The sequence below is a fragment of the Eubalaena glacialis genome, chromosome 17 (genome assembly GCF_028564815.1).
Source record: "Eubalaena glacialis isolate mEubGla1 chromosome 17, mEubGla1.1.hap2.+ XY, whole genome shotgun sequence".
NCBI lineage: Eukaryota > Metazoa > Chordata > Mammalia > Artiodactyla > Balaenidae > Eubalaena > Eubalaena glacialis.
Genome location: NC_083732.1, coordinates 73064176 through 73080720, shown reverse-complemented (window position 1 = coordinate 73080720; position 16545 = coordinate 73064176). Strand labels below are relative to the sequence as shown.

At 36.8% G+C, this 16545-nt stretch overlaps 1 protein-coding gene across 1 annotated transcript in view; it reads left to right on the top strand.

Annotated features, from left to right (window-relative positions):
• The window catches only part of ATAD2 (ATPase family AAA domain containing 2), a 66006-nt gene that overhangs the window by 14015 nt on the left and 35446 nt on the right, over window positions 1–16545 (top strand). Inside the window, exons 3-9 of the mRNA XM_061171336.1 lie at window positions 3920–3969; window positions 5993–6158; window positions 6796–6898; window positions 7153–7240; window positions 7973–8173; window positions 8795–8912; window positions 15709–15816. Coding sequence (XP_061027319.1) covers window positions 3920–3969; window positions 5993–6158; window positions 6796–6898; window positions 7153–7240; window positions 7973–8173; window positions 8795–8912; window positions 15709–15816 — 834 coding nt within the window. The remainder of the gene's footprint in view (window positions 1–3919; window positions 3970–5992; window positions 6159–6795; window positions 6899–7152; window positions 7241–7972; window positions 8174–8794; window positions 8913–15708; window positions 15817–16545) is intronic.

Genomic DNA, 16545 nt, shown 5'->3' with positions numbered 1-16545 from the left:
ACACAGCAAATGGCTAATTTGTTTCAGCAAAACCTCCAATGTATTCCGTTAATATTTTTGTTGGTAGTTGTTTTTATAGTTTCATTTGTATAAAACCTAAATGGATTTATTTATATCTAGTTTGGCTTGTACATAATCATAAAAAACTTAATGTTGGAAATCCTCAAAAGTCTTTATGTTTAAAAGGCTCTGTATGTTACTCAGGTCTGTGAAACATTGTGCTAGGTATTAAAGGAATGTATTAAAATAAGTGCTTTTTTAATCCTGATTTAAAGATGAGTGACTTGGTGGGACTTCCCTGGTGGTCCAGTGGTAAAGAATCCGCCTTCCAATGCAGGGGACTCGGGTTCGATCCCTAGTCAGGGAACTAAGATCCCACATGTCGCGGGGCAACTAAGCCCGTGTGCCGCAACTACTGAGCCTGCACGTTGCAACTAGAGCCCGCTTGCTGCAAACTATAAAGCCCACGTGCTCTGGAGCCCGTGCACCACAACTAGCGAGAGAGAAAACCCGCATGCCACAGCTAGAGAGAAGCCCGCGCGCTGCGACAAATATCCCGCATGCCGCAATGAAGATCCTGCGTGCTGCAACTAAGACGGACGCAGCCAAAAATATAAATAAATAAATAAATAAATAAAATATTTTTTTAAAGATAATATTTTAAAAAATGAGTGACTTGGTGTTTTTAAATAAGATTGCTTCTAAAATTTATTGAATTCCTATCTTTATTAATTATTTTAAAATAACTTATTGAAATATAATTCACGTACCATTAAAATTCATGACTTTAAAGTGTATAATTCAGTGGTTTTAGAATATTTGCAGTATTGTACAAGTATTGCTGCTATCTAATTTCAGTATATTTTCATCACCCCAGAAAGAAACACCATACCCATTATCCCTCCATCCCCAGCCCCTTGGGAACCACAAATCTACTTTCTATCTCTGTGGATTTGCCTATTCTGGATATTTTATACGAGTGGAATCATACGACATATGTTCTTTCGTGTTTGGCTTCTTTTACTTGGTATAATGTTTTGAAGGTTCATCTATATTGTAGTATCTATCATCACTTCATTCTTTTTATTGCCAAGTAAGATTCCATTATATGAATATGTTACATTTTGTTTATCCACTCATTAGTTGATGAACATTGGTGTACAAATTTTTGTGTGAACATAGGGTTTTGGTTCTTTTGGGTATATACCTAGGAGTGAATTGCTGGGCTAAACGGTAACTCTGTTTTAACATTGTCCAAAGCAGCTGTACCATTTTACATTCCCACCAGCAATGTATGAGGATTCCAATTTGTCTACATCCTCACTAACACTTGCCATAGTCTGTCTTTTTGATTTTAGCCATGTGGGTATGAAGTATCTCATTGTGGTTCTCATTTGCATTTCCTTGGTGGTTAATGATGTTGAATATTTTTTCATGTGCTTATTGGCTGGCCATTTATATTTTTTCCGGTCTTTAAAAGAAGAATTCCTATCTTTAAAAAAACTCCCTGTATTCACATCCATTATTACAAAGACTATAATTTTATATAGTGATAACACCAGGATCTGTTTGTATAAGACATATAAAGTGGTCTATAGTATTTTTGAATTCTGCCTTATGTAGTTTTCTTATTTCCTATCATGGTGACCCTTTTTGCTGTTGCCAGTTTGACTATAGTAATCTCTTTACTTACTTCCTTTCTGTGTTTTTTTACCCCTCACCCCTTTATTTTCAATCTGTTTGGGGCTCAAAGACCAGGGGACCAAGACTGTTAGAATAATAAAGATTTGAATAACTGTGCCTTGAGAGCAGGATATATATTTGTCTGGTCCAGGAGTTCTTAACTAGGTCCAGTAATCATGGTTTTCAGGGGGCATATGAAACCTCTGAAGTAATGTTTAAACTTGTATGTGTATATGCAGTTTTCTAGGGAGAAAAGATCCATAGCTTTCATCAGATTCACAGGAGTTTACAAAAGTCCAGACACCTGTTTTGGTAAATAGTTTCATTGGAACACAGGCATGCCCATTACTTCTGTCTATGGCTGCATTCCTGCTTCACTGTTAGAGTTGTACGAGTAGTTATGACAGAAACTGACAAGCCAAAAATATTTATTATCTAGCTGTTTAAGAACAAGTATAGCAACCCCTGCAAGGGTAAAAAGTGCTTCCCTTCCCCTACAGGCAAAAAACAACAACAACAACAACAAAAAAAAAACCACTGCTTTAATCTTTGTATCCCTAGCATCTAATAGGGGGTCTGGTTTATAAAAGTGTAGACCTACATGGTATGGAGAGAGGGTCTCCTCTATGAGAAAAGTCTGTGAACCTGTGAACAAACTAGACCTTGACCTGTAGATGGATTGCTGAAAGGTTTTTTATTTTGTTCTTGGTTCTTACCTGTGTTCCAAAAGAGATAAGGAATTAATGATGACTTACATTGTTAGGAGGACACATGAGTTAGCTCTTCTGGATAAGATGGTTTTGTTTTATTTTGAAGTGTCCCATTTGAAACTCTATGGGTATAACCAGCACACTTGCAAATATTGCTTGATTCATAGGTTGATTAATAGATATAGCCTATCCAAGTATGGAAAATTGAGTCCCTAAAAATAGGTTAATGAGACATACTGCTTTGTTGCTCAGTGGATTTGGGGAAAAAGATGAGAGGAGGTTACTTTCTTTAAGCTTTGGAAGGTGTTCCTTGTAATTCAACAGATTCTGTATACCAGTTTGTAGGTGGGATATCTGATTCACAAATGTGACTCTTTCTACATGTGAACGATAATGCATGTCATGTAAAGATTGTAGCCAGCAAATGTTCTTAGAAGGAAATGAACACGTCACTAAGTTCTGTAACGTGTTTATAGGTCCTCAAGGATGTGGGACCACTATATCCCTGTGGTATAAAACAGATTGTCTTGTTTTTACTCAGTGCTTATTAGTTCAGTTATACCTAAATACTTAGGCTAAGGATTTCATTTCTTGCTTTAAGTAAGATACTTTGTTCTGATTAATTCTGTTTAGCTAAGAGTTCATGCATACAGTTGGCCCTCTGTATCCACTGGTTCTGCATACGCAGATTCAACCAACAGTGGATTGAAAATATCCCCTCTCCCCAAATTCCAGAAACCTCCAAAAAGCAGAACTTGAATTTACCACTCACCAACAACTATTTACATAGTATTTGCATTGTATTAGGTATTATAAGTAAACTAGAGGTGATTTAAAGTATACAAGAGGACAGGCTTCCCTGGTGGCACAGTGGTTAAGAATCCGCCTGTCAACGCAGGGGACACGGGTTCGAGCCCTGGTCCGGGAAGATCCCACATGCGGCGGAACACCTAAGCCCATGCGCCACAACTACTGAGCCTGCGCTCTAGAGCCCACGTGCCACAACTACTGAAGCCCGCGTGCCTAGAGCCCGTGTTCCGCAACAAGAGAAGCCTGCGCACTGCAACAAAGAGTAGCCCCCACTTGCGGCAACTAGTGAAAGCCCGCGCACAGCAACGAAGACCCAATGCAGCCCAAAATAAATAAATAAATAAATTTATTAAAAAAATTAAGTATACAAGAGGATGGGCAGAGGTTATATGCAAATACTATGCCATTTTATATAAGAGACTTGAGCATCCTTGGATTTTGGTATCCATGTGGGGTCCTGGAACCAATCCCCTGCTGTTACTAAGACACAGCTGTATATCATTGAATTTCACAACAGGGTTCTCGGCCTTTGTTTAGCCATAACAATATATGAGCATAGGTATTCTCACGCTATTTTTTCACTGGTTTTTAGGTAGCTATAAGTATTTGCCCTCCAAGCTGATTTAATTTTTGGTCCTAGTTTGTAGTATTATAAAACATAGGATTTAAAATTATGTCAATTATTTTGAATTATTTGCTATATTTTTTTCATATAGGCAGTTGGCCAGACAGCAGGCTGATAAAAAAAAAGAAGAGTGCAAAGAAGGTAAGTAATGTTAAAGGCATTTAAATTTTTTAAAGTATGTATTGTGACTGATGTGGAACTGTCCATATTTAGCATGTGACTGCTGTATTTAGTATTTTGTTTACAGGCGTATTGTGGTACATACAATAAACTGTCCATATTTGAAGTGTACAGTTTGTTTGGTTTTGATATAAGTGCATGCCGTCAAACCATCACCATGATAAGGTAGTAAAGATAACCATCACCCTCCAGGATTTCCTCAGGCCCCTTTGTAATCGCTCCTGGCTCCTCTAGCTCCTCTCCATGACCCAAGATTCCTGAGCAGCCACCAATCTGCTTGCTGTCACTGTAGAGTGTGACAGCACTCTACAGAGTGCTGTAGAGTATGGTGAGTTTGTATTGTCTAGAGTTTTATATTAATGGAATTATACGGCATGCATTCTTCTTTGGCTTCTTTGACTCAGCATAATTACTTTGAGTATCATCCGTGTTGCTTTTTATTGCTGAGTAGTATTCCATTATGTGGATATACCACAATTTTTTTTCCTTAGCTTTATTTTAATATAATTGGCATATAACATTGCCTTAAGGAGTACATTGCATTGTTGATTTGATACTTATATATTGCAAAATGATTATTACCATGGCTTTATCTAACACCTGCATCATGTCACATAATTACCATTTCTTTTTTGTGCTGAGAACATTCAAGATCCACTCTCCCAGCAACTTTCAAGTATACAGTACGGTAGCGGTCTCCATCCTGTTTGGCACCAGGGACCAATTTCATGGAAGACAATTTTTCCACGGACCTCGGGGCGGGGGTGTTGGGGGGATGGTTTGGGGATGATTCAAGAGCATTACATTTATTCTGCACCTTATCTCTGTTATTATTACATTGTAATATATAATGAAATAATTATACAGCTCACCATAATGCAGAATCAGTGGGAGCCCTGACCTTGTTTTCACTTGCCCCTCACTGATAGGGTTTTGGTATGAGTCGGCAAGCAATTGATTTATTATGGTCTCTGTGCAGTCAAATCTCTCTGCTAATGATAATCTGTATTTGCAGCTGCTCCCCAGTGCTAGCGTCACTGCCTCAGCCCCACCTCAGATCATCAGGCATTAGGTTCTCATAAGGAGTGTGCAACCTAGATCCCTCGCATGCACAGTTCACAGTAGGGTTTGAGCTCCTATGAGAATCTAATGCTGCCACTGACAGGAGGCGGAGCTCAGGCGGTAATGCAAGTGATGGGGAGTGACTGTAAATACAGATGAAGCTTCGCTTGATCACCTGCTGCTCACCTCCTGCTGTGCGGCCTGGTTCCTAACAGGCTCGTGGGTTGGGGACCCCAGCAATACAGTATTACTAACTATAGCCTCTCTGCTGTACATTAGAGCCCCAGAACTTACTCATTTTATGGCTGAAAATTTGTACTCTTTGACTAACAATCTCCCCTTTTTCTCTCACTTCCCAGTCCTTTGTAACCATCATTCTAGTCTCTGTTTCTATGACTTTGGTTTTTCTAGATTGAACATGTAAGTGATATCATTCAGTATTTGTCTTTCTCTGATTTATTTCACTTAGTATAATGCCCTCAAGGTCCATCCATATTACTGCAAATAGCAGGATGTCCTTTCTCATGGCTGAATAATATTCTATTGTGTGTATATTCCACATCTTCTTTATCCATTCACCTATTCATGGACACTTAGGTTGTTTCCCACAATTTCATCTTTTGATGGACATTTGGGTTGTTTCCATTTGGGGACTGTCACAAAACTGCTTTGAACATTGTGTACAAGTCTTTGTATTACATACATAGCTTTCATTTTCTCTTGAGAGTGGTGTGGCTGGACCTATGGTAGGTGTATGTTGTAACTTTATTTATGTTTTCTAGTATTTTTGAGAAGGGTAAGTTCAAGAAACTAAAATTTCGTTATATGAAAGTGTAGCTATTCAGTTGTTCATTTTAGAATTGTTTTATAAATGCTGTTATTTCATATCTTTCTATTTGCTTTTATGTATGCATCTATGAAGACAAAGTAATTACAGTTACTCGGTCATTGAGGACTAGAAACATAGTTCAAAAGACAGAACGCTTGCATGAAGAGAATGGTGATGTTGAAGTTCGCCGAAGTTGCAGGATTAGAAGTCGTTATGGTAGCATGAACCAGTCTGTACTATTTGACAAACTTATAACAAAGTAAGTAAAAATTTAGATCAAGATTATTTAGCTGGCAAAAACTTTTTGTTGGGGACTAAGTTTTGACTAGCAGGAGTATTTAATGCATTCAGTTTATGTAAAGTATAAAGGAGAGTGATTATTAGAGGACTTTGTAATAATTCTGTATGTGTATTTAAATTCTTACAAAGAATATGAAATATTTTTACATTAGTAAATCAGTGCTTCTTATAAGGGTATTTAAAATCCCAGCACTCAGAGAATACAATGGAAGAGAAATTAAGTTTTTAAAAATATACTACTCTTTTATTTTATTTTTTAAATAAATTTCTTTATTTCTGGGTGCGTTGGGTCTTCATTGCTGCATGCTAGCTTTCTCTAGTCGCGGCGAGCGGGGGCTACTCTTCGTTGCCGTGCACAGGCTTCTCATTGTTGTGGCTTCTTTTGTTGCGGAGCGCGGGCTCTAGAGTGTAGGCTCAATAGCTGTGGCGCACAGGCTTAGTTGCTCCGCGGCATGTGGGATCTTCCCGGACCAGGGCTTGAACCCGTGTCCCCTGCATTGGCAGGCGGATTCTTAACCACTGCGCCACCAGGGAAGTCCTAAAATATACTACTCTTTTACAGTTTTAGCTTATTTTTATGTCATTTTTTTTTAAAGCACTGCTGAAGCTGTACTTCAAAAAATGGATGATATGAAGAAGATGCGTAGACAGCGATTGAGAGAACTTGAAGACTTGGGAGTGTTTAATGAAACAGAAGAAGTAAATATATTCTTCCATTAAGGGGATGATTTAATAATCTCCAGTTTAACCTTTTTTCTCTAGAACCTATCCATTTTTTGGTTAAATTATTCATCATTTTGTTCAGCATTTGTTTGATCAGTCACTAGTTATTGCTGGAGTTTTAAGAGTTTATAGCTGGAAATATCTTCATTTTCAGTAGGATTGGAAGGCCCTACTGGATTTTTTAAAGTAAACATACTAAACGTTAATGGATTTTATTTAAACATTTTTAGGGGAATCTTAATATGTACACAAGAGGAAAACAAAAAGCTATTCAAAGAACTGACGAAGAAACAACTGACAATCAAGAAGGCAGTGTGGGTTAGTCTTTTCTCTTGTTCTATCTTCTGGGTTTTATTTGGCAGAATATAGCCTTTTTATTCAGAAGCTGTGACATTTATGGTAGTTTATGATAAATTAAGAGGGTTGTCATAGTTTCAAAGAAAAAAGTGAAGGCAGGGGAGATAAAAGGGTAATATGTTTTGTTGGGAAAGTACTTAAACATGCTAAAACATGTTTGCTTGTATAATACATCTACAGACAGCATATCTCTCTCTACCTGTTTGAGTTAAAAGTTAATTAAAGTTGAGTTTTACTATTCTGTTTAGGACTTATTGCTGCAATTTCTTAGAACTTCTATTGAATGAAAATCAGTTTTCCAAAATACGTTTTAAATGTTTGGTGAGGGTGTTTTACATTATCTTAAGTAGATTATTTGAGTTATACTGCATGTAACTCAGTGGCAGCCAGAAGTCCACTATATCAATGAAATTAGCAGTAACACTATAAACTTTAGTTTGGTACATACTGATAGTAGCCTTTAAACTACTTTTTTCCTTCCTCTAGTTGTTTTTAATTCTATAGTTTTTTTACTTCATTTTTAAAAAATCTTCATTTGATGTTGCAGAATTACAGATTCTTTCTATGAACAATCTAGAAGTAAATAAATTTTAAAAGGAGAATCTTTTTCTATTCCCCTATTTTAAAAATTGTTAGCATTTGGGTGAGAAGCCTTACCATGACAAATTCTATTATTATGTCTCTTAATTGTAGAGTCATCTGAAGAGGGTGAAGACCAAGAAGATGAAGATGATGGTGAAGATGAAGATGATGATGAAGAAGATGATGATGAAGAAGATGATGATGATGAAGATGATGACGATGAAGATGAAGAGGATGGAGAGGAAGATAATCAGAAGCGATATTATCTTAGACAGAGAAAAGCTACTGTTTACTATCAGGCTCCATTGGAAAGTAAGTGCTATCTTTTTTTTTTTTTTTCCAGGAGAAGATGTAATCAGGTTTCCTTTATCTTCACTGCCTTTCTTCTGTTATTCTTATTTTTCATGTTTTCATTTTGCAGAATACTCATGGCTGTTGTCTTTCATAACTTACCCAAGATGTGCAAGAATTTATTTCTTCTAAAGAAAGTTAAATGTTAGCCTTGATGAAAGTAAATAATTGGGTTATTTTGAAATTTCATGTCTGTCTTTAATTATTTTGGTTTTCACAGCTTTGTACTTTATTTTATAAGTTTGTATAAATAGGACTGCTTTTGATTTATGTTAAAGTTGTGCCTCAATACTTCTGAGCGTATATATGCGAAGCTGATAATCAGCTATTATGCATCAGTATAATCATAATGGTTGTTTATGGCCAGTGTGTGTTTTGGTTGGTTGTTGTCTGTGCTACACATATATATGCAACAGCAACGTTGCAGGCGTAAACGATTTAAAACATGAACAGTAAAATATTCTACAGTAGATATGTACTAGTATTTTCATGGAAGGTAGCATCATTGTAAGTATTTAAGTGAAGAGCAAAATTGTCTTTATACATATTTATATGTCACATACATATAATTTTTTTTCTTAGAACCTCGTCATCAGAGAAAGCCCAACATATTTTATAGTGGCCCAGCTTCTCCCACAAGACCAAGATATCGATTATCTTCTGCGGGACCAAGAAGTCCTTATTGTAAACGAATGAACAGGTTTGGTTCTGAAATAGTGATTGATTTATGACAACATAATTGTCTCTATGTTAAGGTAGAATTCTAGAGTCTTAGGATTAGGTGTATCAGGATAGAATTCTAGAATCGTATATTTGGGAGAGTTAGCTCTATGCCTTTAGTGTTCTAATCCCCACTACCACCGACTAGTTTTTGGTTTTGCTTCCACTGATAGGAATTGTTAACAACTACCATGGTAAGGTAGTTTATTCCATTGTTCCACACTAATAATAGAGAGCTACCTTTGCTTCAGTGTTTACTGTATTCCTGGCTTGGTGTTAAGCATTTTACATAGATTGTTTCATTTAATTTTCACATTAAGTTAGAGTATAGGTTTAGTCTTGTCTTCACATACTGTCCTAGATATATTTTCTTACCATGACAAATTCTAAGTTACATAGCTTCTAGACTTATGACAGTGACCATCCATTTTTGGATATATTTTTCAAATTTGCTCTTCTTACATACTGGGAAACATTAATTTTCTATGACTATTCAAATTATTTGTGGGTTTCTTTTCCTTCTACATCCTAACACTTGTTGCCTGTCTGTCATACTTAAGTCTAAAGAGGTAATTCTTGTTATTTCTTCATTCTCCTGAGTAATAAAAGATTTTCTGATGCATTAGAATTTTCTGGGTAATAGTAGCATTATAATAGTTCATGAATGAGAAAGCTTATAGGGTGAAGCCTAAAAAGGCAGAAAAAAATGACACTCATGTGGGGAATGGTGCTTTTTTCCTAATATTATTAATGTGCTCAGAAGTAAGACTGAAGTCTTATGAGACTTCAACTATTCGAACAGTTTTTAGAAGCCTCCTCATAGAAGCAGACTATATCTGATCATGTTTTGGCCATGGAAGGCAACACCTCTATAGGTACTGACAAATTTCTCTCTTCTAGGAAAAATATGAACTACTGCTTGCGTCCCAGGGTCTTTTAATTTGATGTTCAGAGTCTCAAAATCACAAGTGTACGGTCTAGATTTCTTGTTTCATCATCCCTTTTCACACAACCAGAGCCCAGAAGCATAGAGAATCAGAAAGACAACCTGTCAGGGCTGCCCAAGATAAACTGCACTTGAAAAGAGGCCAGTCACAACTACTGAAGCCCGCACGCCTAGAGTCCGTGCTCCACAACAGGAGAAGCCACCTCAGTGAGAAGCCTGCGCACCGCAACGAAGAGTAGCCCCCGCTCGCCGCAACTAGAGAAAGCCTGTGCACAGCAATGAAGACCCAACGCAGCCAAAAATAATAAATAAAATTTTTTAAAAATAAATAAATAAAAAATAAAATAAAATAGGTAACCAACAAGGACCTGTATAGCACAGGGAACTATACTCAATATCTTGTAATAACCTATAAGGTAAAAGAATCTGAAAAAGAATATATACATATTCTTACATATATATGTATGTATAACTGAATCACTGTGCTGTACACCTGAAACTAACACAGCATTGTAAATCAACTATACTTCAATTAAAAAAAAAAGTTAAACACACACACAAAAAAAGAAAAGAGGCCAGGGACTTTCGTGATGGTCCAGTGGGTAAGACTCAGCGCTCCCTGTTCCGGGGGCCTGGGTTCGATAGCCGGTCGGGGAACTAGATCCCACATGCATGCCGCAACTAAGAGTCTGCATGCTGCAACTAAGAAGTCCACATGCCACAACTAAGAAGTCCGCCTGCTGCAGTTAAGAAGAAGTCCACATGCCACAACAAAGATCCTGCATGCCACAACTAAGACCCGGTACAGCCAAAATAAATAAATAAATATTAAAAAAAAAAAAAAAGGAGGCCACGCTGTCGGTACTTTTCATAGGCCCCATAGGATATTGTTAAAGACCAATATTTTCATAGTGTAATTTAATGATCTTCAGAAAAGGAGAGTAAGGTGTAGTGCTCCCTGGAGTCCCCATCAAGCATAGGGCCCAGGGCAGCTGTCTTGGTTGACTGACTCACAAAACAGGCCTGTGTTTCATCCCACAGAAGTGAGAGGCTGGCAGTTACTTTGAAATTTAATTTCTTTTCCCATATTTAATGGGTTTATATTTCTGGAATTAACATGCTTGTTGATTGACTTACCTCTATAATCACCACCTACGATATATCTTGCAGTAGGTAGGAATTTTTTTTGCCACTTTGGTGCTTGAGTTCCCACATTTGGTTCACAGGGTATACTCTTTCTCTATGGAGAGTGTCTCATGTTATTGCATAGCTCCTTGGGTATAGGATTTTTTTCCCCCTCCTATTATTTAACAAATGTTTGAGTACTACTATGTGCCAAGCACTATGGATATAAAAATGACTTAAGTCAGAATTCCTGCCCTTGGATCTCGGACTAGTGGAGGATTCTGACTCATTTAAACTATGAACCAAGAGATTTAAGCTGTACCGTGAGTCACATTATTTGACTTAATTACCTTGGTGTTGGTTTTGATAACTCCCTTTAAACTTTTTCTTTTTGATAACAACTTTATTGTGATATAATTCACATACCATATAGTTCGCCCATTTAAAGTATACAATTCAATGGTTTTTATTCACTGAGTTGTGCAACTATCACCACAATTTTGTTTTATTTTTTTAATATTTATTTATTTTGGCTGCACCAGGTCTTAGTTGTGGCACACAGGATCTTTGTTGCAGCATGTGGAATCTTTTACTTGCAGCATGTGGACTTCTTAGTTGTGGCATGCGAACTCTTAGTTGCGGCCTGCATGCGGGATCTAGTTCCCCTACCAGGGGTCAAACCCGGGCCCCTTGCATTGGGAGAGTGGAATCTTACCCACTGGACCACCAGGGAAATCCCAACCACCACAATTTTAGAACATTTTTCTTGCCTCAAAAAGTAACCCTGGGGACTTCCCTGGTGGTCCAGTGGTTAAGGCTCTGCTCTCCCAATGTAGGGGGCACAGGTTCCATCCCTGACCAGGGAACTGAGATCCCATACGTGCACGGCGTGACCAAAAAAAAAAAAAAAAAATGTAACCCTGTACTCTTTAGTTATCACTCGCCAATCCTTCCAGCCCTAACCTACCACTATTCTACTTTCTGTCCGTATAGATTCTGGGTATTTCATATAAGTGGAATTCTTTGTGACTGGCTTCTTTTGCTTGGTATAACATTTTCAAGGTTCATCCGCATTGTAGGATGTATTAGTACTTCATTCCTTTTTATTGCCAAATAAGATTCCATTGTGTAAGTATACTATACTTTGTTTATCCCTTTATTAGTTGATGGACATTTGGGTTGATTTTACTTTTTGGCTATTATGAGTAATGCTATTATGAACATTCATGTACAACTTTTTGTGTGAACAAATGTCTTCATTTCTCTTGGGTATATACCTAAAAGTGGAATTGCTAGATCAAATGCTAACTATATTTAATGTTTTGAGGAATTGCCAGATTGTTTTTCCAAAATGGCTGCTGCACTTTACATTTCCACAAGCAATGTACTAGAGTTCCAATTTCTCTACACCTTTACTAACACTTGTTATTACCTGATCTTTTGAATGTAGCCCTTTAAACCTTTTTTTTTTTTTTTTTCCAATTTCTTCATCATGGTGGAGTTAACATCTCATTCCTTCTAACAACTTTAATTGTAGTCATTTGGCTTATTAGTCTTTTTACTTTTTCTTGAAGAGACCAGCTTCCGTTTATCATTTATATCCTACTTAGGCAGGGAAACAAAGCACACATCCAAAGAGTTGTTTGAACATTGCTCTTAGTGAAACTTGCAGCCACAATGTAGGATTTTTGAAGGGTCTTTGGCATACTTACATAGCAGAACTTCAGAAATACTGCCTTTAAGTAGGATTTTCTTTCTTCCTTGTGATTGCTAACCTCTAGTCATCTAAGGTTTACTCTTTAGCTTCAGTTTGGAGTTTCTGGAACAAGCCTAGCCCCTTTAAACAAGAAGGTAACATAAATAGCACAATTGCTTCACCGGTATTACAAAGTACACGTTACTGGTTGTCAAGGAACTAGAACTGGCAACTCTAGACACTCTGGTTAGGTTCAGAGTGCTGGTCCAGTGCTGTCTGTGCCAAACTTTTCAAAAGTTATTAGTAAAATGGAAAAAAGAAAAAGTGAATGTGGGTATATGTATTTAGAATTTTTTTTTTTAACTGAAATAATGGCCTTTCTACAGTGTAGAGTAATTTTGAAGAACTAGGACTGCCTAGGTTGTGAGTTCAGCTCTACCACTTACTTATTAGTGACCTTTTCCAAGTTACTTAACCTCTCCATGCTTTAGTTTTTTGATCTGTAGAATGGAGACAGTAGCACCTATCTCATAGTATTGTGCAAATTAGGTGAGTTAATACCTATAAAATGTTTAAAATAGCATCTGGCACATGTTAAGTTCTATATGTGTTTGTAACTATAATGTTCAAAAATAATCCCTCCTTTGCACATCAGACGTTGGAAACTTTGTCAGTCCACAAGGTTTTGTTGTTTGCTTATAACTTTATTGGTTTATGAAATAAACAACTGGAGATCATCAGTGTGGTAGTGTACAGAACGTGGATTTTTTTTTTAAATAGACAAAGGTTTTGAATTATACCATCATTGACTAATTCTGATATTTTAAGCAAGTTCTTTAAACTATGAGCCACGTTGGCCCCGACTGTATAATGAGCCTACTAATATGTACTTGTCCAGTTTTAATTAAGATTAAGTTTGATAATATGTCAACCACCTGGTACAAGAAACACTTAGTAAATGTTAGTCCTTTTTATTAATTGTTAGTCTTAATTATGTGAATACCTACTGAATTCACACACAATTATATATATTACATAATTATAAGTAAGATTCTATTTATAATATTAATGGTAGTATTAAATAAGTTAGTCTTTCATATAAAACTGCAGACTTGTACTCAGTGGTTTTACAGGCAGATCACAAATATGGTCTTTGGGCGTGTTTGAGTGGGTAGGTGGTGAAGGATTATTTTCTCACTTATATCTGTGTTTCCACAACCCCTTATCAAAACCCTGGGGCTGCTTTATATTTCAGAATTCAGATTTGGGGGGGCATTTACAAAGAAAACATACAACATATATAATGTGCAATATTAACATTTGTAGGTGTGTCTGGGCCAGCACCGTATAGTCAGATATATTAATTTTATAGCAAAATGTATGAATAATCATAGTAAGCAGGACAAACAGATTTTGAACTGCCTTTATGACATTTCAGGTCATGTTTTGCTGCTAAGTGAATAATGGAAAAAGTTGTTTTCAGAGGTTTTTTTTAAGTATAAGATTCTGGACCTCAATTTTGCAGATAATAGATTGTGAACCTTTTATATTTTTGGACATACCTACTTAACCATTGTACTCTGACTCAGGAAATGCTCTAGACCCTGAGCCAGTAGAATGATTAAAGGTTTTCCCAGCCAGATTCTGTTTTTATTCTGTGGGTCTTTTGCAACTGTCCAAAGGCAGAAGTGATTTTAAAACTTTTTGAGTATTTGCAGCACTCAGCATTGTATTTTTTTTTTGAATTTTTGAATTTTATTTATTTTTTATACAGCAGGTTCTTGTTAGTTTCTATTTTATACATATTAGTGTATATATGTCAATCCCAATCTCCCAATTCATCCCACCACCACCACCCCACCTGCCATTTTTCCCCCTTGGTGTCCATAAGTTTGTTCTCTACACCTGTGTCTCTATTTCTGACTTGCAAACAGGTTCATCTGTACCATTTTTCTAGATTCCACATATATCAGCATTGTATTCGATACTACCAACCAGCCTAAGATTTTGATTATTTTTATCTTTTTTTAAAAATTTATTTATTTATTTATTTTTGGCTGTATTGGGTCTTCGTTGCTGCGTACGGGCTTTCTCTAGTTGCGGCGAGTGGGGGCTACTCTTTGTTGCGGTGCGCGGGCTTCTCATTGCGGTGGCTGCTCTTGTTGCGGAGCACAGGCTCTAGGCGCGTGGGCTTCAGTGGTTGTGGCTCCCGGCCTCTAGAGCGCAGGCTCAGTAGTTGTGGCGCACGGGCTTAGTTGCTCCACGGCATGTGGGATCTTCCCGGGCCAGGGCTCGAACCCGTGTCCCCTGTATTGGCAGGTGGATTCTTAACCACTGTGCCACCAGGGAAGTCCTTTTTTTTTTTTTTTTTTAAAGTGGGAAAATTGAGGCTTATGTGGGTTGAGTAACTCATCCACATTTACACAACTATTAAATGGCAGTTGTGAATTTATAGAGTTGAGGATATACTATAGATAAAAGACCATCTAATTTCTCACAGTTTCTTAGCATTTTTTAACCCTTCTTGATCCCCTTTGGTTTACATAAAAATTCTCTTGTTCTCCTTTTAAGGTTGTTTGATATTTCAAAATAGGTGATTCCCTTCCAGGTGTAAATTATATGTAGTATAATGTTGAAAATACTTTCTAAAATTACAGTCACAAAGATTCTAAAACCCTCTTTATCCCGCCTTTCTCTTTGAGGGTAACTGATTTATATTAAGACTAAGAATAAGAAGTCACCCTGCCTGGACCATGTTTTGTCTTAATGAACATTTGATTGTCAGCTCTACCACAGCCTCCTATTTTTTTTTCCCTTTTCAGTTGTCTAAGTCTTTTATTCCCTTCAAAAGATGCAACCAACAAAGCTTACTTCATTGATTCAGCAAATGTATTAATTTTATGATAAACATTTTTGGATTATTAGGTATTTCTAATGTTTGCATCCCGTAAGATGCCCTTTTTCTCCTGCCTTCCTCCATCATGATTTCAGTTTTCCTCTTTACTTTAGGCGAAGGCATGCAATCCACAGTAGTGACTCTACTTCATCTTCCTCTTCTGAAGATGAACAACACTTTGAGAGGCGAAGAAAAAGGAGCCGCAATAGAGCTATCAACAGGTTAGTGCATGTTGATTCCCTTAAAGCTACCAGCTTTTTTTTTTTTGAAGTGGAAAGAAAGATGAATAATTTGGGAATAGGTGCAGCTTGGCTGAATTAAAAAATTATATGCCAGGTTAATATATAAACCGGAATGCCATCTTGTTTGAAATATCTGCTGTTGAAACTAAGGTTAGAACATATGTTTTCTTGTAAAACCAAAATGGTGCTTGGTAAGCACTGACTTGAGGAAATAACTGTTTTTTTTCATTGAAAATATATTTTTTCCATGTATAATGATAATAAATTCTTATTATAGAACTCTTAAGGAAAATTGAAAGGTTAACTCATTTCACACTCCTCGTAGTGTAAGTTCACATGTAATAAATCAACTCATTTGATTTTCACAATAATTATAGAAACAGGGCAAGGATTATTCCCATTTTACGAACATGGGTGGGTAAATGAAAAATGCAGTGCCTGGATTCTAATATAATATTCTTAGGGTAGAAGACAATGCTTGTTAAAGCAATTGGGACATAATAATTGAAGGGGCATGCAAACCAGTCATTCTTTGTATCCTAAGTTCTACGCTTTTTTTTTTTTTATCATGTTAGCTCTGCCCCATTCAGTATGGTGGCTGCTAGCCACATGCAGCTATTGAGCACTTCAAATGTAGCTCATCTGAATTGAGACATACTATCAGTTTTTGTAAAAAATGCACTCTTGGATTTCAAAGACTTAGTACAA